At 52.8% G+C, this 24936-nt stretch overlaps 1 protein-coding gene across 11 annotated transcripts in view; it reads right to left on the bottom strand.

Annotated features, from left to right (window-relative positions):
* Positions 1–6442: 6442 nt before the first annotated feature.
* BCOR (BCL6 corepressor) overlaps positions 6443–24936 on the bottom strand; it is a 114058-nt gene continuing 95564 nt past the window's right edge. For 8 of the 11 annotated variants that reach the window (XM_053202242.1, XM_053202243.1, XM_053202244.1 and 5 more), the window contains 11 exons: positions 24769–24822; positions 24102–24288; positions 17998–18258; positions 17273–17617; positions 16394–16719; positions 15835–16089; positions 11417–11583; positions 9683–9828; positions 9141–9218; positions 8792–8948; positions 6443–7633 (listed from right to left, as the gene is read on the bottom strand). In XM_053202242.1, coding sequence (XP_053058217.1) covers positions 7342–7633; positions 8792–8948; positions 9141–9218; positions 9683–9828; positions 11417–11583; positions 15835–16089; positions 16394–16719; positions 17273–17617; positions 17998–18258; positions 24102–24288; positions 24769–24822 — 2268 coding nt within the window. In that variant the 3' untranslated portion in view covers positions 6443–7341. The remainder of the gene's footprint in view (positions 7634–8791; positions 8949–9140; positions 9219–9682; positions 9829–11416; positions 11584–15834; positions 16090–16393; positions 16720–17272; positions 17618–17997; positions 18259–24101; positions 24289–24768; positions 24823–24936) is intronic. The other 3 variants (XM_027054167.2, XM_027054168.2, XM_053202247.1) reach the window with 3 other exon arrangements.

Raw genomic sequence — 24936 nt, forward strand, 5'->3', positions numbered from 1 at the left:
TTTCCCCTCACAACTTATTTGAAGAAACTAAGCCATGTTCCTGGCAGAGTCTCGGTCTGGCTTTTGCTGAATACACGCCCACGGTGTCCTAACATGCTCTGTCTCCTATAATTCCTGTAAATTGTGAATATATCTAGACGTTCATTGTCCAGTATGTTAGACCCTAGCCACCTGCGGCCGTTGAGCACTTGCAATTGTGGCCAGTCCAAACGGAAAAGCACTGTGTGTGTAAAATATACCATTGGATTTATTTTTCCAAGTCGCAGTACCAAAAAAAGGTGAAATATCTCATTAATAATTTCTGTATTGATCGCATGTTGAAATGGCAATACGCTCGGTACATTGAGTTGAAATATAAATATTTACCTCGCCTGTTTCTCTTCACTATTTACTTATTTATTTATTTATTTGAAGTTTTATTTATTTATTTTGAGAGAGAGAGAGAGAGAGCAGGAGGGGCAGAGAGGGGGAGAGACAGAATCTCAGGCTCTGCACTGTCAGCTCAGAGCCCAATGTGGGGCTCAAACTCATGAACCATGAGATCAGGACCTGAGCTGAAGTCAGATGTGCCACGCAGGTGTCCCTCTCTTCACTTTTTAAAATGTAGCTATTAGGGGAGCCTAGGTGGCTCAGTTGATTGAGCGTCAGACCTCGGCTCAGGTCATGATCTCACGGTTCATGGGTTCGAGCCCCACGTCGGCCTCTGTGCTGATAGAGCCTAGAGCGTGCTTTGGATTTTGTATCTCCCTTTCTCTCTGTCCCTCTCCCGTTCATGCTCGTGCTCTGTCTCTCTCTGTCTCTGTCTCTCTCTCAAAAGTAAACATGAAAAAATAAATACATAAATAAAATGTAGCTACTAGAAAATTCTGAATTATGTACGTGGCTCACGTTATATTTCTATCGGGCAGCACGGCTCTAGAGCCTTGATCAGTTTTCGGGTTCAAATTCTTGGCAAGACAACTTCATAGGAGAGAAAGGAGGCACACCATGCCTGGTTGTTCTTCTTTTCCTTTCTTTTTGGTAATGTTGACATTCATAAATGATCACCGCCTAGATCCACTATTTCATTAAGGGTTACACACTGGTAACATTCTGTAATGTCTTCAGATGCTAGAATGCTGTCGTAGAGCAAAACATTTCCCTTCATATAGGAAAGGCAGGGGGAAGGCTGGATTTTTTCCCTTTGCCCGTTTTCAGATGATGAGGTTTTCCCCAACACTCCCCCCGGGGGATTCAGTGAGTTTGTGCCTGCCTGCTGTGATGAACTCCCGATTTGAACGTATCCGTGAGTTTTATATTCATTGACGCTATCCTCGCTGATGCTCAAAGCAGCCCGCATTTATCGTGTGGGGGCTTCTCCAAGTTGGTGGCTGGTCTTTTTGACATAGCCCCACCAGCTTATTGTGTACGTCCACACCCCCCTCCAACTCTCTCCCTCTGCACGCCGCAATCAGCAATTTCTCTCAAAAGAACCTCAATTCCTCCTAGCCAGATAAGGTAGTTAGAAACCACAGTCTGGGATCTGGTGGTGCTCATTTCTGTAGGTCATCGTTTCTAGGACTTTTCAGAGGACAGAGCTATGAAATATTTTTTTAAGATCGAGCTCATCATGACTTCACAGCAATACTTCTAATTCAAGGGCAGGACTACATAATTTGTATTCAACCGCGCCCATCTTACCTTTGCGTCCCCTTTCTCCCCTGCAGAAAATCTCAGTTCTCAGCAACAGCCGCTTTTTGCTTTATCTCACAACGCACACAGGACCGGCTCGGAATAACAATGCGGACACTCGCACCAAGGATGGGATTATTGAAAACAACCTGAAATGTTTTTTGCCCTTTTCTGTCGTCAGGATTAATCCACCAAGGATTATATAATCAATCGACTGTGTTTTACAGACGCTTGTGACAGTTCTTTTCTGAGTGGTTGTGCCACCAACTGGATACAAGTTGGGTTTGTTTCGTTTTGCTTTTTGATTCATAGGCATTGCTTTCAGTTTAAAACTGTGTAAACTCTAAAGTCAAATCGATACAAGAAGTTAAATCAGAGATGGACAGCTTCCATCCTCTTTCCCTTGCGGCCGGCTCTATTTTCCCCAGATGTAACCATTTTCGCAGAGGAGGTTTTTCATTTTTATTTGACTTACTTGTATGTTTTACATTTTTTTAATGCATTTTATGTTTTTTATGAAAAAAATTTTTTTTAATATTTCTTTCTTTCTGAGGGGAGGGGAGGAGCAGAGAGGGAGACAGAGGATCCCAAGTGGGCTCCACGCCAACAGCACAGAGCCCGATGCAGGGCTTGAACTCACGAACCATGAGATCATGATCTGAGCTGAAGCCGGATGACCATCGACTGAGCCACCCAGGCGCCCCATTTTATTTCTTTAAGATTATTTTGAGAGAGACAGAAACAGCGCGAGGTTTTGTGAGTTCAAGCCCCCTTGAGATCATGACCTGAGCCGAAACCAAGAGTTGGATGCTTAACCGACTGAGCCACCCAGACGCCCCGGAGGTGTTTCATTGTTAAAAATAAAGCAGATAGACGTATAGACTTAACTCCCCTTCCCCATCTTATACAGTAGGAAGCCACGCGTACTTTTCTTCACCTTGTTTTTTTCATTTAATGATACACTCTGAAGAACATTCTAAAGCAGTTTCAGAGAGCTGGTCCTCAGTTCCTTGCACGGATGCACCACCGTGAATTCACCCAGAGCACAGGAGGCAGAGACTTGGATGCTTCTGGTCCTTTACTGTTAACACGTGTGAGGCCCAAGTTCACACAGGTGGTAAGTGTATGAAGATCGGGTTTGGCTGGAGCAGTAGAAAACCTCAAAATAACAGTGGCCTCAACGTACTCGCTTATTTTTCTGAGCCATAAAAGCCAGGAAGGGCGGGACAGGGCTGGGGTGGTGGCTCTGTCACACCAGGTCCTCAGGGACCCAGGACCCACCCAACAAATACATTGAGTGCTTGACTTCCACGCTTCACGGTCCGGGGGTCCGGGGTGGTCACTCTGGCTACAGCTACCACAACCACATTTTTTGGCCAGGAGAGGGAGGCTAGGACATATGTAGGGACACCTTCACAAGTGGAAGGAACCACACTTCTGATCTCCACCCGTGATGCGCAATGCGTGAATTTCTACCTGCCATCCCACTACAGCGATTGTGATCTCTGTATCTTACATCGTATTTGCACTATGGTCCTGCACGCCTGGTGCTACGTGGTCTATTCCTATGGTCCCTCTCGATTCCCTCGGGGAGCTTTGACACACACACTCACTATCTCGTCTCTACTCCGGGTCCATTCTTCAGCCCTTCTTCCTCCGCGTTTCCAAACACACGGTGGTGGCTTGACAAATGTTCTTTATGTTTTTTGTTTTTTAATTTTTTTTTAACGTTTATTTATTTTTGAGACAGAGAGAGACAGAGCATGAACGGGGGAGGGTCAGAGAGAGGGAGACACAGAATCTGAAGCAGGCTCCAGGCTCTGAGCGGTCAGCACAGAGCCCGACGCGGGGCTCGAACTCACGGACCGCGAGATCATGACCTGAGCCGAAGTTGGCCGCTCAACCGACTGAGCCACCCAGGCACCCCTGTTCTTTATGTTTTTAATGTTTATTTCTCTGGGAGAAAGAGAGCGCGTGAGAGGGGCAGAGATAGAGGGAGAGAGAATCCCAAGCAGGCTCCGCACTGTCAGTGCAGGGCCTGACGTGGGGCTCGATCTCACGAATCGAGAGATCACGATGAGAGCAGAAACCAAGAGTGACACCAGGAGTCGGACGCTTAACCGACTGAGCCACCCCGGCACCCCTCAATAAATTTTTTAATGACTTTTCAAAGATTTAGGTATTTATTATTTTTTTTTAATGTTTATTTTTTAGAGAGAGAGAGAGAGAACACGCGTGCGTGAACTGGGGAGGGACAGAGAGGGAGACAGGATACAAAGTGGGCTCTACGCGGACAACAGAGAGCCGGATGTGGGGCTCAAACTCACAAACTGCAAGATCATGACCTGAGCCAGAGTCGGACGCTTAATCAACTGAGCCACCCAGGTGCCCCAATACATTTTCTTTTTTCAATTTATTTGAGAGAGAGAGAGAGAGACCAAGTGTGCGATCTGGGGAGAGGGGCGGAGGGATGGAGAGAGAGAATCCCAAGCAAGCTCCACACTTAGCATGGAGCCCGACGTGGGGCTCGATCCCATGACCCTGGGATCATGACCTGAGCCGAAACCAAGAGTAGGACACTCAAACAACTGGGCCACCGGGGCGCCCCAATGAATGTTCTTTATACTAATACCCCCCTTTCAAGTGCATGAACCACCCTCTTGAAAGTCTCCCAACCCAAGCTCCTCACTTCCCCATCCACCCCCTTAAACCTGTGGCTCCCACCTGTTTTCTTGGCTGAATTCATAGAAATGACCTTCATCCAGGATGGAACCTCAGCTGGCCTCAGGGCCTCCCTTTGCCTCCAGCCCAAACACAAGTACAAAGAGCTGAACGCCCTGGAGTTATTATGATTGCTGCTTTAATTTGGGCTCCCGGGAGCCCCTTGCAGCCTTTTTAGTAGTTGAAGCTCACTACTCTTTTGCTTAAATTACTTCCACGGGGCCTGTTTGACAGGTCTTGCTGTTTGCTTCTTGCCACTCTCACCTGCTGTTTGAAGTGACTTCCGAAAAGACAAAAATTTGGCAAACTATTAACAGTCGTTTTCATACCAGAATGGGGGATGGGAGGAAGACTTGCCTTGGGAGGGGTGACGGGAGCCGGTTTCTCTGAAACGCTTGGATTGTCCTCTTCACAACAAAGGTGAGTTTCTTCTTCCTTTTGTTTTTAATGTTCATTTCTTTATTTTTGAGAGAGAGGTCGCGTACAGGTTCGAGCGGGAGAGGGGCAGAGAGAGAGAGAGAATGAGAGTCTCAAGCAGGCTCCACACTCAGCGGGGAGCCTGATGCAGGGGTCTGATCCCACGACCCTGGGATCATGACCTGGGCCAAAATCAAGAGTCAGACGCTTAACCGACTGAGCCACCCAGGTGTCCTGAAAGTGGGTTTCTTTCTAAGAGAAGAATGGATCAAACACAGTCCTTGGCTGCCTTCTGTCTTCAGAATACATCCCAAACGTCATCTGGTATTCCAGGTCTTCCCCAACAAAGGGGCTCTCTCATTCCACCTACCGGGTTAGCCAACGGCGCTGGATTTCCCCCTTCCCGGCCACCCCTTGATTTTCCCTCCTGCTGCTAAGCCTTGGCGACTCCCCCCGTTCATCAAGTACATCAGCTCCATGACCTCTTCCTGGTCTCCGGAGCCGCCTCCCATCTTGTTCTGCCTTCGTGTTCTCAGAGTCCGAGGCAGGCCTGGAAAGTACTCAGGGCATTCTGAGCACAAATGGATTTGATACAAGGAATCGTGTGCTCATAGAGTCTTTCGGGGTGGTGGTGGTGGGGGGGGGACCACTGGGTTCCAGAACAATCTGCCGGGGTTGTCATCCAGGCGTCAGAAAACGGACCTCGGCAACCACTGATGCTTCTAAAGACCCCATGTTGGAAGTCTGTTTGGTCTAGTCACTCCAACTGGCCAATGTGTCTGGATGACCTCTTTTATCAGCCATTACTAGAGCAAGAAGAGGTCTCTACCTCACTCTGCCTTCCAAACCGAAGGGGCATTCAGATCCTAGCTGCAAGAGAGTCTGGTAGCTTTCAGCCTTCTGGCCTCTGCAACGAGGGAAGGCCATAAAAGGATGTGGGACAGAAACTGGGTGCCGACCGATAGAACCCAGCATGGATACTGCTAGAAAAACTAAGAGCGGTAAAAGATAATGGAAAACATGAGGCCCGGAGGGAGAAGGGACAGCTCGGTTTCTGGAAGGACCACTCCTTAAAGATAAAGGGTTGGCCATGATGGAGCTACCACGTTCCATCAAGGCCAAAGACAACGTACGACCATACGAGGGCATCCAAGAAAATGGGGAAGAGAAGGATCCGAGAGACATCAAACTATATGTCCACGAATTGAGATGTTAGAATAGTACTCCAAATTGTATTCTTTTTTTTTTTTTTTTTTTTTTGGACGTTTATTTTTTGAGACAGAGAGTATGCACACAAGCAGGGGAGAGGCAGAAAGAGAGGGAGGGAGAGAGAGAATCCCAAGCAGCTCTGCGCTCCCAGCACAGACTTGGGGCTCGGTCTCACGAGCCGTGGGACCATGACCTGAGCTGAAATCAAGAACCGGATGCTTAACCAACTGTGCCACCCAGGCGCCCCTAGGACTGCAAACTGGATTCTGAGTGTAACTGCCCTGAAATCCTCCAATTTGCCCCGGTTTATACAGAGACCATATATTCCCCTGAAGTCATCTGTAGGGAACGGACCATCGTGGTCACTTAAAAAACTTGCGCGACAAAAGTGATGTGTTTCAGGAATACACAGGACACAAGATGCTCCAATTTTCTCCTTTCCGCAACAGGTTTATTGCCTTTTAAGAAAATTTTTGTAAAATATAAATACAAAGGCAGAGAATTTACTTACAAAGTTAAAACACAGATTTCAAACATAAACACACAATTCAGAAAATTTTAGTTTTATGTACATTTCCAAGCAACCTCGACATTATTATGTTAGTTCTCAATATTTTACAGGGTACAGAAAAAAATAGCTCAGTCTTCTTTAAATAAGAGCATAAAATGTTTAAACATATAAACAATCCGGTTTGATGCGTGAAAACTAATTTCACAGCTTTTTAAATTAGGATATAAAAGTTTCATACAATTAGTTGTTGTGTGTGGATATGGTTTGAATTTATATTACACACTACTGGATTACATCCAATAGCATTGACCTGGCCCGAGCAGGTACTCTGTAAACAAAACATAAAGGTACAACAATAGCCAAGCGCCTTCACCCAACTCACTCCCCGAAACCAGCCGCGTGGCTCGGACCACACTCGCAAGAGTCGTGGCCTCCGACGAGGGAGCTCTGTGTGACGTCGTGTCCAAGTGTGGAACTCCGTTTCCTCATTGTTTGTTTTCTCCTTAAAAGAGAAATGGAACAAAACAAACAGTCCCAGTAAAAACGAACGTATCCCAAAGCGTGTGTGCATCGAAACAGTAAAGAAACGTTAGAACAACTTCATAAAAACTGACGGAGACGTTTAGAAAGAAAAGAACGACAGCAACGAAATCGTGTTTTCTAAGTCCTTCTGACTGGAGCCGTTTCTCTTATATAAAGAAGAGATATTTTCGTATGTAATAGTGTCCTTTCTTTACAGAAATAGTCATATTATGACACATATGCACAAAGATTAACACTATACCACACTGTACATGGAGGGCCCGGCGAGCTCACCAGTAGTCGTCCGAGCCCATGTCGCCGGGGTGGAGCCACTCCATGGACGAGCCCAGCAGAGTCTGAAGCTCGCTGGTGAACTCCACCAGGTCTAAGAGCTCCTTGCTTTCGGGGTTAAAGGCTTCCAGGTCTTTGGAGCAAGAGAACAGGAGACTTGCCGAAACTTGCCGGTAAAACTCTGCCTCTGCGATGGTGACGATTTCCACATTTGGGAAGTTGCACCGGAATATGCGGGAAGACATCTTCAGTTTCTTGAGCACGTCCGAGAGCAACAGCCAGTTTCGAGGCCTGCGCGTGAGAGGGGAGAGTGGTTCGAGGCTGCGGCCAACTGAAAAGCGTTCCCCGCTATTCCCCGCACCCCCCCCCCCCCCCCCCAAGGAGCCGAGTCCCTGGGCCAGGCCAGCGGTTACTTCTGCCCCCGCCCCGGGTCTCACCAGCCCTGCGACATCTACTTTTACGCGGCGACAACTCTGGACTCGGCTGGATTTAGGAAGAGACCGTCTAGAGACGATTTAAACGGAAGCAGGGACCGCACCTCTGAAAGAGCCTTCTCTTGGGAGGGGTGGGGATCTCAGTGCTGCCAGAACCTTCCAGGTGAAACACCTGCTCGCTCAGCTCTGGCCACACCTCGGGTCACCACTCTCCAAGGGAGTGCCTCGCTGCCGTCACCGCGGGAAGCCTTCGGTCTCCCAGCCTGACAGTGACGCAGAGGCCTCTTTGGTCTCTCGTCTCCTCCAACCCCCATGAACGGAGCGTTAGACACCCAGAAGGCTGGCTGGCTTTCTTCCCCCTCCCCCCACCCCTCAGTGCTTTGGGGAGTGACGCTTTTGAGAGGGAAGGTGTTACAGTCCTTCTGTACACCCGCAGCATACGTGAGGAGGATGTTACTCGTTAAGCACCTCTGTCAACATTTCAGCAGAACAGTTTCCTGACATGTACGCACCCCCCGAGGGATAGGTCAGTTGCAGCTCAGTGGCCTGGCCGCGGGGGAAAGACTGGATCTGACCAAATCTGAGGACACGCGAGACCCGAGGTGCCCTGGGACGCGTTTCCCAGTTCACACGAGAAGGGGCCATATGGGTATAGGCCAACAGACCTCAAATGCCTTGGAAGGTCCCTACGGTGGCCTGTTGGAGCGGGGCGGGGGCGGGACGGGGCGACTCCTAAGGAGGACCCCTTTCCAAAGAGTTTAGTGACCCAAGGATCCAAGTTGCGGACTCTTCTGTGAAGTTCCGGTCACTGAATTCAACGTCCCTTGGGCTCCAGGGGTGCTGTGTTCCCAACCTCCACGCCTTTTCTGGGAAAGGCCTGCTGTGGGCTTCGTGGGCTTCGAGGAATCCACTCACCTACCCACCCACCCGCCATCTGCTTAAAGGCGTCTCTAACTCCTGCCGCCGAGCAGCCTAACTAGTCCACGAGCACGTGATGGCCATGCTCAATGCTCACCCCTGAGCGACGGACACTTGGATGTTATAACACGGTAAGAGGGGGCTTTCTGAGAACTCAAATTCAAACACGTCGCTGTAGGCCTCATCGTCGTCATCCTGGTCCTCCGGCCCCGGGGGGTTTGCCAAAACGTCATATCCGCTTTCATCATCTGGCTCTAATGCAGGGCAAACGAGAGAGAGAGAAATCAATAAGCCACCGCGAGGTATCAGCTCTTGTCGAAAGAGGACGCCGTGAAAAACTCTTTCCCAAGTCGGCCCTGCTCGTGGCGCCCACTGCCCACCGCCCCTCGCCCACAGCACAGAAAACTCCTTCACTTCCCACCGAACCACAAGGAACAACGGCTCACCGCACACAGCGCTGCCATAGAACTCCCAGGAGCCATTGGAATCTTCGTCACTGCGACCCTGTAGGTCATTTAAATAATCTGGAGGGAGAAAACCAAGATAAAACCCGCTGGGGAGAATCAAATGCTGGCCGCTTTCGGGGGCATTTTACCGTCAGGCCTGGCATGCGACTTCCCGGCTATCCCACAGCGCCCCCTTTGTGCCCTGCTGCCAACACCCAGTTCTCTGCCACATCAGACCAGGACCTGCATACCTGTCCACCTGCCTTCCGGACAGACGGGCCACCCTCACTGCCCCTGGAGCCCACCAAAAAACCTAGACGGGCCAGCTACGCATTTTCTCAGCCCTCGCAAGCAAATTAAGAGTGTGTATCTTGTCTTTGAATTTCGTATCCCTTCTCTGATAGACTCACTTTCCCCAGGAAGTATGACTTAAGGTAAACGAGGGTGGGCCCCACGACCGAGTGGTATTCCCTGGACAGAAACGCGCGAAGAAGCCATCTAAATGGTTGAGTAGTAAGCCCACGTCTTGAACTCTGTCGTACCTGTTAAAAACTTTTCCATAAGCTCGCTGTGGGTCATTTTCATGATGGTTCTACCTGAGTACGTAGCCAAAGTGGGGTCAGCACCATAAGAGAGGAGCAAACGGACGATTTCCAAGTGATCGTTCTCGACGGCATCGTGGAGAGGTCTAGGAGAGACACGCGGCGGGATGACACGTGTGCTTGCCTCTGACAACGTGCAAGACTGGATACGCGCGGGCCAAGCTTCCCGGGGGGGCCATTTCACCAAGGTGTGTGCCTGCCTCTGCCATTCCGGACAGGGGAACTGAGGCACCGTGAGTGGCCCGAGGTCAAGCAACGAAGCACTCTGTTGTGATGTCTGTACTTAACCCCTTACAAGGCAGGTGAAGGGACACATTTCAGGCCTAATTCTCAACTGCAAGTCTATTTTTAAGCCAGGACCCCAGGAGGAACTCAAGCCCAAAGGAAATCATTTTCAATGAACTTAAGCAGTGACAGACTGGAAAAAGAGAATTTATGGGGGGGGGAGGGGTGGGCGGGGGCGGGGAATCGCACCATTATGGAAGCCAAAACACCAAGCAATTGTTATACCATTAAAAAAAGAAAAAAGAAAAGCTTATTCCTTTTTTTAAATGTTTCTTTTTGAGAGAGAGAGAGAGAGAGAGAGAGAGAGAGAGTGGGGGAGGGGCAGAAAGAGGGAGACACAGAATCCGAGGCAGGCTCCAGGCTCTGAGCCGTCAGCCCAGAGCCCGACGCGGGGCTCGGACTCACAAACCGCGAGATCGTGACCTGAGCCGATGTCAGGCGCTTAACCGACTGAGCCACCCAGCTGGCCCAAGCCTACTCCTTTTTTCAAAAAGAAACTAGGTACGAAGTGGAGCCTTTCCTGAAAGGCGCATGTCAGCAGCTTAGAGATCAATGATCAAACCTCTGGCCCAGAAGCAGAGTCCCTGGGGTGAGACCTTGGGAGGGTACACACTCTTCCGGCCGGTGTCCACTGGGGTCAGGCGGTTGCCCACAGTCCCGTCCTGAGGGAAGGCTATTTGGAAATCACGAAACACCAAATACCTTTCAGTTTTGCTAATTTTATGCCTGTCAGGAAAGCCCTATGCCCCGCCTCCTGGTGGCATCCCACGCACACAACCAGGAAGATGCTTGGGCTGACTCAGACCTGGGCCTCTGACCAACAAACCGAGGTCAAGGGCAGGGTAGGGGACAGGCCTGGGGATGTGAGTGGACAAAGCGGGTCCTACGGAGCCAGTGGCCTCTGGCCCTCTGTCTGTACTCCTGGGACTTTCAACTCACGTGTATTTTAAATACAGTGCTTTAATACGTGCTGACATGGGGCATCCGACTTCGGCTCAGGTCATGATCTCACGGTTCGTGAGTTCGAGCCCCGCATCGGGCTCTCTGCTGTCAGGGAGGAGCCTGCTTGGGATCCTCTGTATCCCTCTCTATCTGCCCCTCCCCCGCTCGTGCTCTCCGTCAAAAATAAAAGACACGTTAAGAAAAACTGCTGACAATAAGTCCAGGGTCTTCAAAGGCAACACCTGCGATTATTCGTGAAGGCTCCGACATTTTCAGGGACTTCTGTCCAGGGGAACGTTACTAACTGTTAACGTTCTATCTAAATTTGCCAGAAAGGTCTGTTCCATTCCATCCGAGGACTCTGCCGTCTGCGTGCTTACATATCAGTCTCTATCCATCTTTCCTTCTGGGGGTTTTCCACATGCCCTGAGAACCACCGCCACTGACCTGGTTCCGTCCTGGGCACTGCAGTTGACGTCCGCGCCATATTCAAGGAGGTGTCGCACAATGTTGAGCCACCCCCTGGCACAAGCCTCGTGCAGGGCACAGTAACCCGCGTTGTCTCGATGGTTCACGTCACAAATCTTGTTCTCCAGGCAGTACAAGACCACTTCCTGCGGGGAGAGGGGGAGAGGGATGCCATCATCCATCATCACACGGCGAACCTTCCAAGGGTGACCTCTCCAGAGCCCGTCAGTGCCTTCTTTCAAAGGCGCACCCCCCGCCCCCCGGGCCCGAGAGCCACCGCGGGGTGGGCAGACGGTGGACGTGTCGGTGAGGGGGCGAGGGCATGTGTGACAAAGATTGAACGGGCCCATTCAGTAGGTGGTAGTGGAGAACAACGCAAGTCTGGATGAAAGCATGGACGACCGCCGCGCAGAGATTAAATCAGCCGGAGAACATTCCTTCACGTAGAGAGGGAGGGGTGGCCGGTTAGGTTAGCCAGGTCCTCCCACGCTCCTGCTTGCAGGGTAAGTAGGGTAAAAGAGACACTCTTTGCACCACAGAAAACATCAAGAAGGGACACGAAATTCTTCAAACAACCCCCGCCCTATATGTTGCCTCGCTCCACCCCCCTCGGAGCGGGATCGATATGATATTTACGGGTTTACCGAAGTTAAAGATGAGCATCCGACATACCACACACTGCCGCCTACGCGTCTCAAGAACTAAATAAAACAAGTCTACCCTTCCCCCTTCGAGGAAGGTATTCTGTGTCAACGGTTTGCATTAGAATCACTGTTATTAATCTGACTTCTTTGGTGTATTAAAATATTAATATGAACTGCTCCCGGTAAGCAGAGCAGTAATTTATTCAGTGTTTTATTACCTTGATTAAGAAAGTTTTCAAACACACGGAACGGCATTTGCCACCAGAAAACACACTACACTGTTCTCCTACAAGTCATGTCCAGCAGAGAGCTGGGGGTAGGCGGGGCCTGCCCACACGTGGTCTACTTGGTAAGAGGGAGCTGGCTGGGGTCAGAGCAGGCCTCCCGGTGACAACTTTTAAATAACTCATCTGTTAAACTTCAAACAGGGGTCATTCCAGCCGCCCACAGATGTAAGGTGGGACCTGAAAACCTTTCGTGGCCTTTCTAGGACCCATCAATCAAAAGCGACCGCTTCCTTGGGAGCCAACCGGAAGGTTCCATATGCTCACCCTGGGGACCTAATATCGCACGCTGGTAAACCTGGCCGTTGGGGCCCTGCTCCTTCAGGCGACTGAGGCAGCTCCCTTCCAAAACCGGAGGAGGAAGAAAGAAGGTGTGGCCAACAAATGAGTGTCTTCGTTCAGACCCTAACCTGCCAGGAAGCCCACAATCCTCTGGGCTCCCAGGCCACCTGCCCTGAGCCCTCGTATCCAGGATACCGCATGAAGCTGCTGCTCTTTTAGCAGGACCTCACTAGCCAGACTCGAGTGGACGGCTGCAAGCTAATGAGTTGTGTGCCCCAGCCAGGGAGAGGCCCCGTCACGTGGCTCTGGGATCAGGTCTGAGCACCACCGCTGTGCACAGATCAATTTACCCGCGGCCCGGCGGCCGGCCCGGTGTCCTATCAACCCAGGGTTTATTTGCTCTGACAACTATGGCCTTCACCTGGAAACCTTTGTCGCTACTGGACGGATCTGAGGGTACCTAGAAATGAAAGGACAAAGCTGATGGGTAAGTCAACCCTCTTTTCCTGGAGGGTGGTGGGGAAGGCAGTAGTAACCCGACGGCCAGGTCAAACTCTTTGACATGGGCTGCCCCAACTGAGCCGTGTGGCTATCGCCGTTTACAAAGGACTTCTCCCTCTCCCCAAATGAGTACGTCATCTGTTATCCCGCGGTCATCCAGGAGACCTCAGGAAGGGAAGGCGGTACTATTCTCGTTCAACACTCGGGTTTCGAAATGGAGGTCCGGAGAGGTTGGAGCCCAAGTTCAATTCACATGAAACCCTAGACCTATGGCTCCAGTCTTTTGGTACCTGGTCAGCTAGGAAGATTGAGAAGGCCCAAGAGGGCCCCTGCGAGGGGGGTGCAATCGTGCTGTGACGAGCATCCCGTCCCGACGCCAGGCTCTCTCGGTTAGGGGGTCGAGCAGGCTACCCGCTCTCTCTTAGCTGGGACGGCGGCGGCCTCTATAGGCTGGCCACCGCTGTCACCAACAGAGACAATGGTGAAGAGGCTGGGCAAGTTGGTCCCCCCAGTGCGGTTCTTGGTTTATTTTCCACACTAGAAATGGGACGGTTTGAAGGGCAGCCCACCCATTTCCAAACAAAATCAAACCGTTTTTGTTGGACAATTCTCTGTTAAGCGGCTATAAGCCGTATGCCATTAACCGCAAAATGTAACCATAAAGGCCATAAACCCGACATTGTTAATTAATTAAATGCCTCATTAACTTTTTTAAAAACATGATTTATTCAATTCATAGAAAATTTAACCATCACCACTAAACGCACAAGCATGTGGTTGCACACTGGCATTTTAGCCTAAGAAACAGAAACCTTTTTACCGGAAGGGAAAGGTTTGAACCTCTCTGGCCATGCACGTGGTCTATTTAACACAGAGGGTGCTTCTGAACCTTAAGAACCAGATAAACACAACGCAAAGCTTGGACAGCCTTTTGCTTTCACATAGTATGTCCAGCTCAGCAGAAAATGACAGTGGGAAAGACTAACTTCAGGAAGGCCTTCCCAAGTCAGTGCCTTCGTGAAACACACCTTTACGGGGTTAAACAAATTGTCCTTCACCTTTCAAAGTTTTAGCCCACCACACCTAACTGGCCATCATCGCAACATTTTAAGTCCTGCCTGGAGAAATCCTGGGAAGTTGGAAGTTAAAAGTCGGTAGTTAAAATGTTCAGCATCCGAACCGCTGATCTGTGCAAATTACATATTGAACTTTACATGTGAAGGGGGGAGAAAAAACCCCGGTCGTCCTGACAGAAACACTTCTACGGCTTCACGTGCCATCGAAGGCCCTTTAGGTAGCTTACAAACGCCTGGATCAAGTAAGCGCTCCTTGGTCCAGGGCTCAGACCCACTGGTTCCACGAAAACCAAAATGTAAACTTCCTCAGAGGACCAACCAGGGTCCGTCCCTGGTCTGGAAGGGAGACTGGTGGAAATGTCAAGATCAAAGGTGAGGCTGGGAGCCCCACCCTCCACCGCCCTCCACCGAGGGGTGGAGCCCCCTGCCCTCCTGCTCCCCCCTCCAGCCCTCAGGTGAGGCTTCCTCTGGGGCCGCCCCGTGGGTTTCACCTTCCCGAACTAAAAATCATCCCAGAGAGCTCCCTCCAGGTAATCTGGACATCTCCAGAAAAGACACGACCATACAAACGACAGCACATTTCACCAACGAGCAAATGGGGCAGGGGACGGGCTGGCTTGGGGTCAAGGCGGTCACACCGACAAGAGCCCCCCCGCCCCCACAACGGATGGAAGCACAGAGCTGGTCAGGGTGTGGGGGCCAGGACTTTGGCAAATCCCGGGAGCCCCCGGCAGAGCCCTGCCACCGCAGCCCTCGGCCACACCTCCAAGCTCCACACTCCGCCTGCTGAGCCCCGTTTTATTTTCACCATTCAACTCCCAGAGGGCTGATGCCAGCATAAAAAATGCCTTTGCCCTGTGGGCTATTACATCACAATTTCATCTGACAAGTGTGGTGGGGGAGCCGCACAGGGCAGAGGGGGTCATCTATCTCAGAGGGCAGCTCCGACGTAAGCCAGTCTTGGAGAGGAGCAGGGTGGGGGAGGGGGCAGTGAGTCTTAGGCCTGAGTCCCGCTCCTCCTCCTCCTCCTCCTCCTCAGCAGCCCTCAGGCTCCCTCGCCCTCTCACATAAAAGACTCTTCACTCTTCGGGTCCGCCCCCCTCCCCCACCAACCCCCTACCCCTGCCCAGACATTTCCCGCCCCGCTCCCCACAGGGGCACCGCTTTGCCCGAGAAACAGCGCAAGCAACCCAAAATAGAGCTAATAACTTCTCTCCCCCTTGCTAATCAGAATCCAAAAGGGCTCATTAAAATTCCCCCAGTCGCCAAGCCCTGGGTTATGTCAGATTTTATATCAGAGATAAGTGAGCGAGACTGGAGGATGCCGAAGCAGCCTACCTGCCTGAACACGAACTGAACATCAGAGAGGCCTTTCTTTTCACATGGCGATTGAACAAGCCAGCAAAGAGTCGGAACGCGAGTGGGGCTAATGCAAACATCCTGCTGGAATACCCAGCCCAGTCCCTGATGGGGGAGGGGAGGGGCGCTGGGCCCCGAGACCCTTCGAGACCCTGCCCGGCTCAGCCAGGGGCACCCCCCCCACCCCGCCCCCAGCCTCGAGGAGCGACAGCCCAGGCTCTTGGAATCCGGGCACCCCCAAGGACACTCACCTCGTAGCCAAGCCGGGCTGCCCGCTGCAGGAGGGTCTCGCCTGCGTTCTTATTGACAATAAGTCTCCGTGCTTCTGGCGGCATCGGGCGCGACTGGGTGGTCTCGGGAGGGGAGCTTGAGCGCGGCAGCTGGGAGGACTGGGAAGCCGGCAGCAGTTGCTGCAAACGGTCGAAGGGCTTCTGGTCCTGCTTGGCTGGTGACAAATCGTAGTCGGAACTGGGCTCGGGCCGCTTTCTGAACCTCCGGACGGTCACCTATCACAAAACCAGGCAGCGCTCGTGGTTAAGCCGGCCTTCCAGCACCCGCGTCTCTTCCCCTCCTCCCCGCAAGTTACAAACCCGAGTGGGGGAGGCACTTTCCCCTTTCCGCTTGTTTGGGGGAGGGGGGCTGTGGGGTGGAGGGAGGCTGGGGGGAAGGGTTTCATTCTTAACTAGTTTGAAACTTGGCCACCACCCAGGAGACGTGGCCCCTAGGATGGGGGAGTGACGTTTTGGGAGGGGAACCTGGGAAAAGGAAAGCTTTGTCCCCAGAAGCCGAGAAGCAGGGGGCAAGAGGTACCTTGCCGTCAGTGTTCTCCACATAGTAGTCTCCGGTCAGCGACAAGCCCTGCCTGGGCTCCGGAGGGATCAAATGCTTGGTTTTGCACAGTCTCTTCCCGGATGGTTTCTCGCTGTTGTCGGTGTATTTCTGCAGCAGGGAGGCAGCCTGGCAATCTTCTTCTTCGTCTGTGCACAGCACATCTGTCTTCTGGCTTTCTTTAATTTTCTGCTGTTTGGCAGGCGGCCTCGAGGCTGGCGCGCAGCTTGGCGGAGGCTGCTTTTTGCCGCTTGCATTGGTGGATGAAAGGCTCTTCATGGGCGGAGAGCCGGAGAACACAGGCAAGCCTAAATCCGGAGGGGGTGGCGGGCGGGAAGGAGGGAGGGGGAGAAGAAGCAGGCGTTACACGGTTGTAGCCGGTGCGGAAAGAAAAGCCCATTGTTAGCACTGATCACTGGAGCGGCTTCAGTTTTTAAAGATATAGCAATTATGTTTCCAAAGCATTAATATTTTAATTATCCCACATTCAAACGGCAAATAGGTTAACCCACGAAACGCCAAGCGGCAAGTTTCTCCGGAGGGCCGGGACAAGAGGGCACAGGCCAGCCCTTCCCGGATCTGCCACCCCCCCAACCCGTGGGGGCCTGGGTGCTCAGCACCTAGCCATCGGCCACAGTCTGAGGCCGCCACCGGGGTGCTGGCGGGCCCGCGGGGTCACCCAGACTTGCCCTTTCTGCAGGGAAGTGGGGAGGCTGGAAGGACCTCCCGAGAGAACTCCCCGCCCGCCACATCCTACATCCTACATCCTACAATCAGTCCATTTTCTATGGCGCCCTTCCCCAGGCAGGTGATCCACCCTCCGCGAGCGGGGCGGGCGGTCACGGGGTGGCCTCCGCGTACCTTGTTCGTTGTCACTGGATTTGAGGGACTCCTCCGACCAGCTTCTGTTGCCTTTGGCCTCTGCCCTTTTCCTGCCAGGTTTCTCTTCGGGGCTGTTATTGCCCTGGGCAGTGACCTCAGGCTGAACTGCCTGGGTCACTTCCTTCCTGCCCTGCCGGCCAGGTTTGCTCTCTGCTGCCGACACCTGCTGCTCCCACCGTTCTCTAAGGTGCAGCAAGTGGCGTTGCTTTTTAGGATGGAGCCCTGTTAATTCAATGCACACCTTCAGGTTGGTCAGCTCACTATAATGTGGGTCTTCTAAGTAGTTAGAGGAACTGTTTGTCATTTCCCTCTCAGGCCAGTCATCTAATGGAGAAATAACTACAAATTAATCAACAAGCCCCCTGGGGGGGGGGGGGAACAAACTGTCTTAAGCATCACTAATGGGGGGTGGGGGAGGGGAGGGGAGTGGTCACAGCCTCTGCCCGAGGGCTGTCACCAAGTCTTGGGAGGGGGCCTGTTCATCTTTGGCCGTCTTGGGGCTGGAGCTCCTGCATCTGGCTTTGGGGCAAGGGTGAGCGGCTTCCCCAGGGCTCCGGGGCGGGAACGGAGGGTGGGGGTGGGGGGGTCTCCACTGCTCCGCATTAGGACTCCCCCTGGGCGCCCTGCGGCCGGGGTGCGCGGCACACGTCATGTCCGTCCACCTCTGGCCGCGTGCGCAGGCAGTCGAAGCCGACCGAGCTCACCTTTGGAGACCCGTCTTCGCTTGGCTTTCAGCAGAGGGTCCTCCGGCAGGTCTTCCGCTGCGGTCTCGGTGTGGTTGCTGTCACCTGAGACTTTGCGCTTTCTGTCCAGCCGGAGGGTGGGGCTGTGTGGCATGTCCCCGGCCGCCTGGTCGGCGGGGGGCTCGCTCGCAGGCTGCCTGTCCACGAAGTATTTCTCCACGGGAAGATCTTTGTCCTCTGGCGCTTCAAAGGGATCGTGTTTGTTTCCAGCACTGTATTCGCCTGGCGGACGGGAGACAGGAATACGAGGGATGAAGGCCCGAAGGTCACCACGGGAAGGCAGGACCTCCATGCCCACGGTCGTCTGCCACCAACAGACCGTTCTTTGGAAGACGGGGGGCCTCACGCGTTGGCGGCACAAAACCCGCAGAAATACAACGTCTCAAAAGGGAGGCACACACCACACTCGGCTTTCTCTTTCTACCTTTTTATAGTTGGGGCACAGAGAGAGTCGGGAGACGAGGCATCCTCACAACTTCAATGATGCTCAGGTCCCTTCCAGGGCCCTGTCCCGCGGGGGGCAAGTGACCCAGCAGCAAGATCCAACCAAGCCAGGGCTGACCCAAGAAATCTCTCCGGAATCATTTGCTGAAGGCATTATTTTGAAATCAAAGGAAAGCTATGTAATAAACAGAACGAATAGCGCCGCCGCGCCATCTGCAGAAGGGACGGCAGCAATGTTCCCTTGGGTCGACAGGGGAGACGCGGAAGAGAGAGGGCTGGGGGAAGGAGTGTGTTGGCAGGCAGGGAAGCTGGGGGACCAAGCGGGGAAGACGAGCCTGGGGAAGCCAAGGAGAGGCTTCCTGGTGTGCACACAAGAGTCAAAGGCAATGTTTTTTCTTTTTTTAGGTTTCTTTCTTTTGGGGGGGGGGGGGAGGCAGAGAGAGGGGAAGAGAGAATCCCAAGCAGCCTCTGCACAGTCAGCGAGCGAGGAGTCAGCGGGGCTCGAACACTCGAACTGTGGGATCGTGACCTGAACCGAAGTCAGACACGTAACTGATTGAGCCACCCACGTGCCCCAGAAGGGTCAAAGGCAATTTCAAAGAACTCAACCTGATTACCACACTTCCCTCGGTCTTTCTGACATCTGCAGAGTGAAAAAAGTGTAGTGTTTTACTCCAACACCTGGGTGACACCATGCACACCCGCGGGGACCCAACCTGGCACTCTTTCCATGCCTTCCTTCACACGCAAACATCTAGGGACATTCGAAACGCAAGGATCCGCCCCCTTTGGTGCCCTTAAATCGGCTCGGCCCAACGTCACGCGCTGCTTTTGCTCCAGCCTAAGAAATGGCTCATCGACGGCTTTGGTCCCATTTCTTCTAATCCCTGAATAGTTTTGTAACCATCACTGTGACGTTAAGGAGCAGGAGTTCAGTATTTCGATGGTAACACTGAGCAGAACTGCTCAAGTCCATTTCCACAGGAAGTCATAAACACACTCATCATATGCTGACCCCATTCCTCCTCCTTCCCCCGCCTAGACCACTTCAAATATCACTCCCGCTCCTGACCAGCCCAGCTGGTCCCCTGATCAGACTTTCCTTGGGGGCATCGGCAGCACTCAGTGGCACTCCGTTGTGGGGGGTGGGGTGGGGGGAATTTCACCCTGGCCTCGGCTAGCCTGAGCTGTCAGTGGCGGAAGGACCTGCCCACGTGGGTCTTCTGACACAGCAGTGTCCCAACACAAAGCTCAGTGGCGGCAGCAGGACGCCCGCGCAAGCCTCTGACCCATGCTTCCGGGCGATGCAGCCGGGATGACCGGCGGACTGGGTTCGGCCCAGGCGAGCAAAGGGGACAGGCTGTGACTCGCACGCCTGCCGCGCTGTGACCCTCTTAACCGCTCTGGCGGCGGTAACAGCGCTCCTTGACAACGCGGTCCCCCCTTCAGTGGTAAAGTGGGAATATGGCTGCGAGCTCTCCTCCCGCCGGTGAGCTGCCTCCCGGGGGTGGGCTCCATGAACAGCACGAGCCCAGCTAACGGAAAGGCCGGAGAAATCACTTTAACGGACGGGATGCCAAGACTGTCAGGCTAGGCTTGAGTGTGAGCCCTGTATGCATGAGATGTTAACATGTGAGCCCTCCTGGTTAACACCATTTGACGTTCCTGGTCCAACCAGCCTTCCCCGAAAGCCCCGTGGGAGGCGCTGGGGATCAGTGTACAGATATAAGGGCTAGCTCAAGAACCACCGTGTGCAATTTTAAAGTCAATTCAGTGTATCCGCCTCCCCCACCCTTAGGTAGGAAAGATGGTTCAAACAAAGTGGGCTGAAAGCAGAGGTAATCGGGAGATGACGGATGCCTTCTTGGGTCACAATCAGGCAGAAAAGCTTAGCCGGCGACCTGCGATATGCCCCGATCGGTTTAAGCCTCTCTTCGCCCCCGAGTGCTTCAGATTCCGCTTCTACATTTGACATCTTAGCTGCAGGTCTCGAAATCACCTGTATCTGTTACGGGCCCTATCCGGCGAAAGAGGCGCGTCTTGCTCGGGGAGAGGGATTTCCGGGCGCGTTGGTCCTCGCTGCCAACTTCCCACAGTGCAGCTCGGTTCTATTCTCCCCTACCTGGCCTTTCACCGTGTCAGCAGGCCGTGACCGACCGGAGACCTCGTCTCCCCTTCCTCGCCGAACGACAGCAGCCCTACAGGCGCACAACAGCCTTCCCCTTCACCCGCCAGGATGGGGAGCCGTGGTTCACTGAAATCACCCACCCACACAACGTAGCTGAGCTGCTTTCGTCCCCATTTGGCGAAAGGACCTTTCCCCAAACTAGATCCATCCATCCTTCCCACAACTCCCGAGCCTCTCAGGGCAAAGATCCCAGTTCAGCCGAGGGAAACTGCCCCCCTACCGTGCCCAAGACCTCATGCGCCATGACCTTACCCAGGCCAGTAATTAATAATCCTAAAGAGCACCCGCCATGACTGCCCTAGATACACGTGGCCACCAGCTATGGGGGACATGTGCCATGTCACACACCTGATCTGCCAGGAGCTCCTCGATGAGACTATTCTAGCCACAGCTGCCGGGATTACCCTTGAAAGCAAAGGAGATGGAGAGCCAGATACACAGGGGTCCTAACTACCCAGTCCACCACCCGTTCCCTTCTAAACGTGGGAAGCTATGTGCTCTTGGTCATTTGATCCAAGCGGATGCGAATGTGGCTCTGTTGTTCGTGGTTTAACGCTTGGTCCCTGCAGTGTGGTCACGTGACTCACGGACCATACATCCCATAATTTATCATGGTTGTGCCATAGCACCACCTCAAAGAAGCATCGCCATGGCAACATTTACAAGTCACCGTGGCAACAAAGCACCCTCGCCACCGTTGAGCCATGACCAGTCAGCCCTAAACAAGGTGGGAGGGTTCCCCATGATGGAAATTCCCTGCTCTGCAGATAACTGTGACACCTCAAGCAAAGGCTAACCTTGTGGAAACTTACGCCCTCCACAAAGAAGCATGGGGAATCGCGGTTTCAAACTCAGCGGAGTTCATCAACATGCAGGCGGCTCGGCCAAAGAGAAGTTTCGTGAAGCCCTTTGACTGAGGCTTCCTCCAGTTCCTGCCCAGGCACGGCCACTGAGCAGGTCCTGGGTCTGCCCCAGCCAAGTGGCTGGCAAGGGAGACGGCCACTCCCAGTTCACGAGGGAAGGGACCAAGGTCTCCTTGTCCTCCCCGCCCCCCCGCCTTCGAAATGCCACTGATGGGAACCCTCAGCAAAGTTCCAAGCTTGAGAACCCGCCTAGGTCCTCTGTTGACCTTCTCAAATAAAAACTTAATTCAGCCACGCCTACTATCATAAAGCATAAATGAAAATCCCGGCCGCGGTGTTTTCAACTTAATTCACTCTTCTCAGGCCAGCCCCTCCCAACGAGTGCATACCGAACGCCTGGGCGGCAGAGGCCACACAGGACGCACCCACCAGGTTCGAAGCTCCTGGGGTCCACAGGAGTGGGGGGCTGCTTTGGAAGAGGGACGGCATCTGGGAGGCATCCCGTACCTTCTTCATCACCCCTGCCTACCCCAGATCCCTGCCCCACGTCTCACGTGCTCACAGCTCCACCTTCGGCCACACGGACACCCACGAGGAGAGAACCAACTGTGAAGCAGGGCCTGAGCCCACACGGGACATGAAGACATGAGACATGAAGGCCAAAAGGACAAGAAGGCCCGTTAATTTGCGGCCGGATGAATCTAGCACCTGCCGTCCCCTGCATGAGGAGATGGCGGCAAAGACAACCAACGGCTCTTCCAAGTTATTCCTCTTGACCAACACAAACCACAGGTCCCCAGAAGATTGGGGACGGGGACCCACCTCCTTGGTCGCCCCAGTCCTTACAAGTGAGTCTCCCCCCGCCCCCCGCTCCTCTATCCCCTTCCTGCCCTCGGGGATGATTTAGGCCTTGCCGGGCTACGTCCTGGGTGCTCCAGGAACAGTACCCACTGGTCGGGGCCTGGACGGACTCAGGGGAGGGCAGAAGGGAGGCCTTTCGGAGGTGTCTGGGCTCTGCTCCCCATTGGCCTAGTCTGATGCTCGTCTCTAGGTTCCGCAGGAAAGACAAAGAGGGACATAAACTTCCCTGGGAAGACGGCCGGGGTGAGGTCGCTGCGATGTGAAGCCGGGTCTGGCCATCTGACTGAAAAACCAGACAAAGGTCAAGAAGACTCCGGGCTGGCTAACTTCCCACTCCCTTCCTCCGGCCTACCTCTCAGTGCACCCAGAGCAAAGAGGGAGTGTCGGGCACGGGTAGTTCCCTCTCCTCAGAGAAGCACCTACCCATTAACTTGGCCTTGTCCACTTCTACAAGGTCTCCCTGAGAGATTTCCCCAAGAGCCGGCCTTATGAGGCACGTCAGAAAAAAAGGCAAGTTACCCAGATGCCCAGGGCGAGCGCGCGCAAAGGGGAAGGCGTTGTCTGCTGCTTTACTCAAGGGCGGCCCAGACTCTCCAGGTCTGCCTATCAACGCCATGAGCGGGGGGAGTAAGGAAATCTTCACTCCAGGTACATCAGAGGACCCGCCACTGACTAGCCACCGAAACTCCCTTCTTTGAGACTCACGTGAAACAAACCGGTCCTGGTGGGTGGGCCTATCCAGAAACCTGGCCACAGGCCACTGTCTGACCCCAAGGCGGACTGGCGGGCGGACGGAGGAGGGGGCTGTGCCCCAGGCAGCGAGAAGCAAGCTCTCCCGGACCGCAAAGCCTCCCCAACTCCACCAGACGCCCATGAACCGCGTGTGTGCGGGAACGCCCCGCCCGTGACGTCCAACAGCACAGAGCTCACACGATGCACCCGCCATCCCGGACTGTCCCGCGTCACGAGGGTTCTGCACCCATCGTCTACTTGACGTTCAGCCAGCAGCCCTCATTCACAAAAGCACTAGCTCTCTCTCCATTTTGCCTCCAAAACAGAACACAAACTCGGTCTGGTGGGAAGAACGCGCTCATTTACACCGCGCCCTCGGATCGTGCCGTCGACACCTAACGATGGCAGACGAACCTGCCGCAGAAAACAGTCATCTCATCTCTGTTGCCTTCGCTCCCCCGCCGCCCCATCTCATTTTACCAAAACCACTGCTTTTGGAGGGGGAATACGAGACTGTCACTGGGTGTGGGGGGGGGGGGGGGGTGCCTCTGGCTGGAAGGATCATTCCATTGCTACCAGAAAGAAAGAAAGAACGGGAAGAGAAAAGAAACCCTATCTGTACCTGCTACAAAACAGAACGTAACATACGTGCCACATTTACATCTCCCGCTGTCATTGTGCCGCTTCTATCGTCCCAGGCTGTTACTGACTACAGGACCGGTGCTTCTCTGGAAAAGGAGAGGTGGCCCAGGAAATAATCGTCGGTAGGTGCCTCATTCCTGGATGCCACCACGGTCAAAAGGACAATTGGCCCTTGGCTCCCTCGGACGGGAAGGGCGGCCCATTTCTCTGAGCAACCCTCTGGACGTCGGGCCCTAGCAGTGAATTGCTTCCTGTCCCCTCCGTCAGCCCTGGGAGCGGTGGCCCGCTGTTCCCACCGATGCGGCACCACACGTAGGCTGCCCGGGTTTACTTACATCTCTCATTGTCATTCTGGTCAGCAATGGCCTCTTCCAGGGCGACCGACTTTGGCTTTTTGTCCGGATTTCCTTTCAACCTCTCCCAGTCAGCGGGGCTGAATTTGCACACCTCGGAGTCTTTGGCTGTTGGGTGGCCACCTTCTCTCTCTTTCATCTCCAGCTCTGAGAAGCGCATCATTGCACGCTAGAAAGAGAACGGAGATGGAAAAAAAAAAAAAACACAACACCTTACCATAAAAGCTATTTCGTGTGCCTTACCTTAAAGGAAAGTATGTTCAAAGAAAAGTTTGCCCAAAGCCAACCACAATTTATGATACAGCGGAGATATTTTAAAATGTAATAGGTAAAAATTTATGAGTATCTATACGTAAGTAATCACACATTCTTTACTCGTAAAGCCATATGTGTATAGATATATATGTGCCGTGCATGTACATCCATACATACACCACTGCATAGAGACATTGTCTTTCGAAGGTAAATAAAACAAAACAAAAAACACAACGCAAAGAAAACAAAAAAAAAAACACAACAGAAAAGAAAACAAAATGCACAATGAATAAAGACGACCATGGCCCACAAACTTCCCTTTGTATATTTGGAAATGAAATTTAACTCAAAAGGTTTATGTAAGATTCTAGTAATAAAAATTTGAAGAACTGACCTCACAGTAAGCAGCGGGGAGACATAAAATACTGTCCTCTTGTAATCCTTCCATCTATGTAATTAAAATGGGCACTCAATGGATCATTTAGATAACTTCATCCATTTTTATAAGCATAAACCAATTTTTTTCTTAACATTGCAAAAACAATTTGGCTGTATTTATCTT

This window comes from Acinonyx jubatus, chromosome X (assembly GCF_027475565.1).
Source record: "Acinonyx jubatus isolate Ajub_Pintada_27869175 chromosome X, VMU_Ajub_asm_v1.0, whole genome shotgun sequence".
Taxonomy (NCBI): domain Eukaryota; kingdom Metazoa; phylum Chordata; class Mammalia; order Carnivora; family Felidae; genus Acinonyx; species Acinonyx jubatus.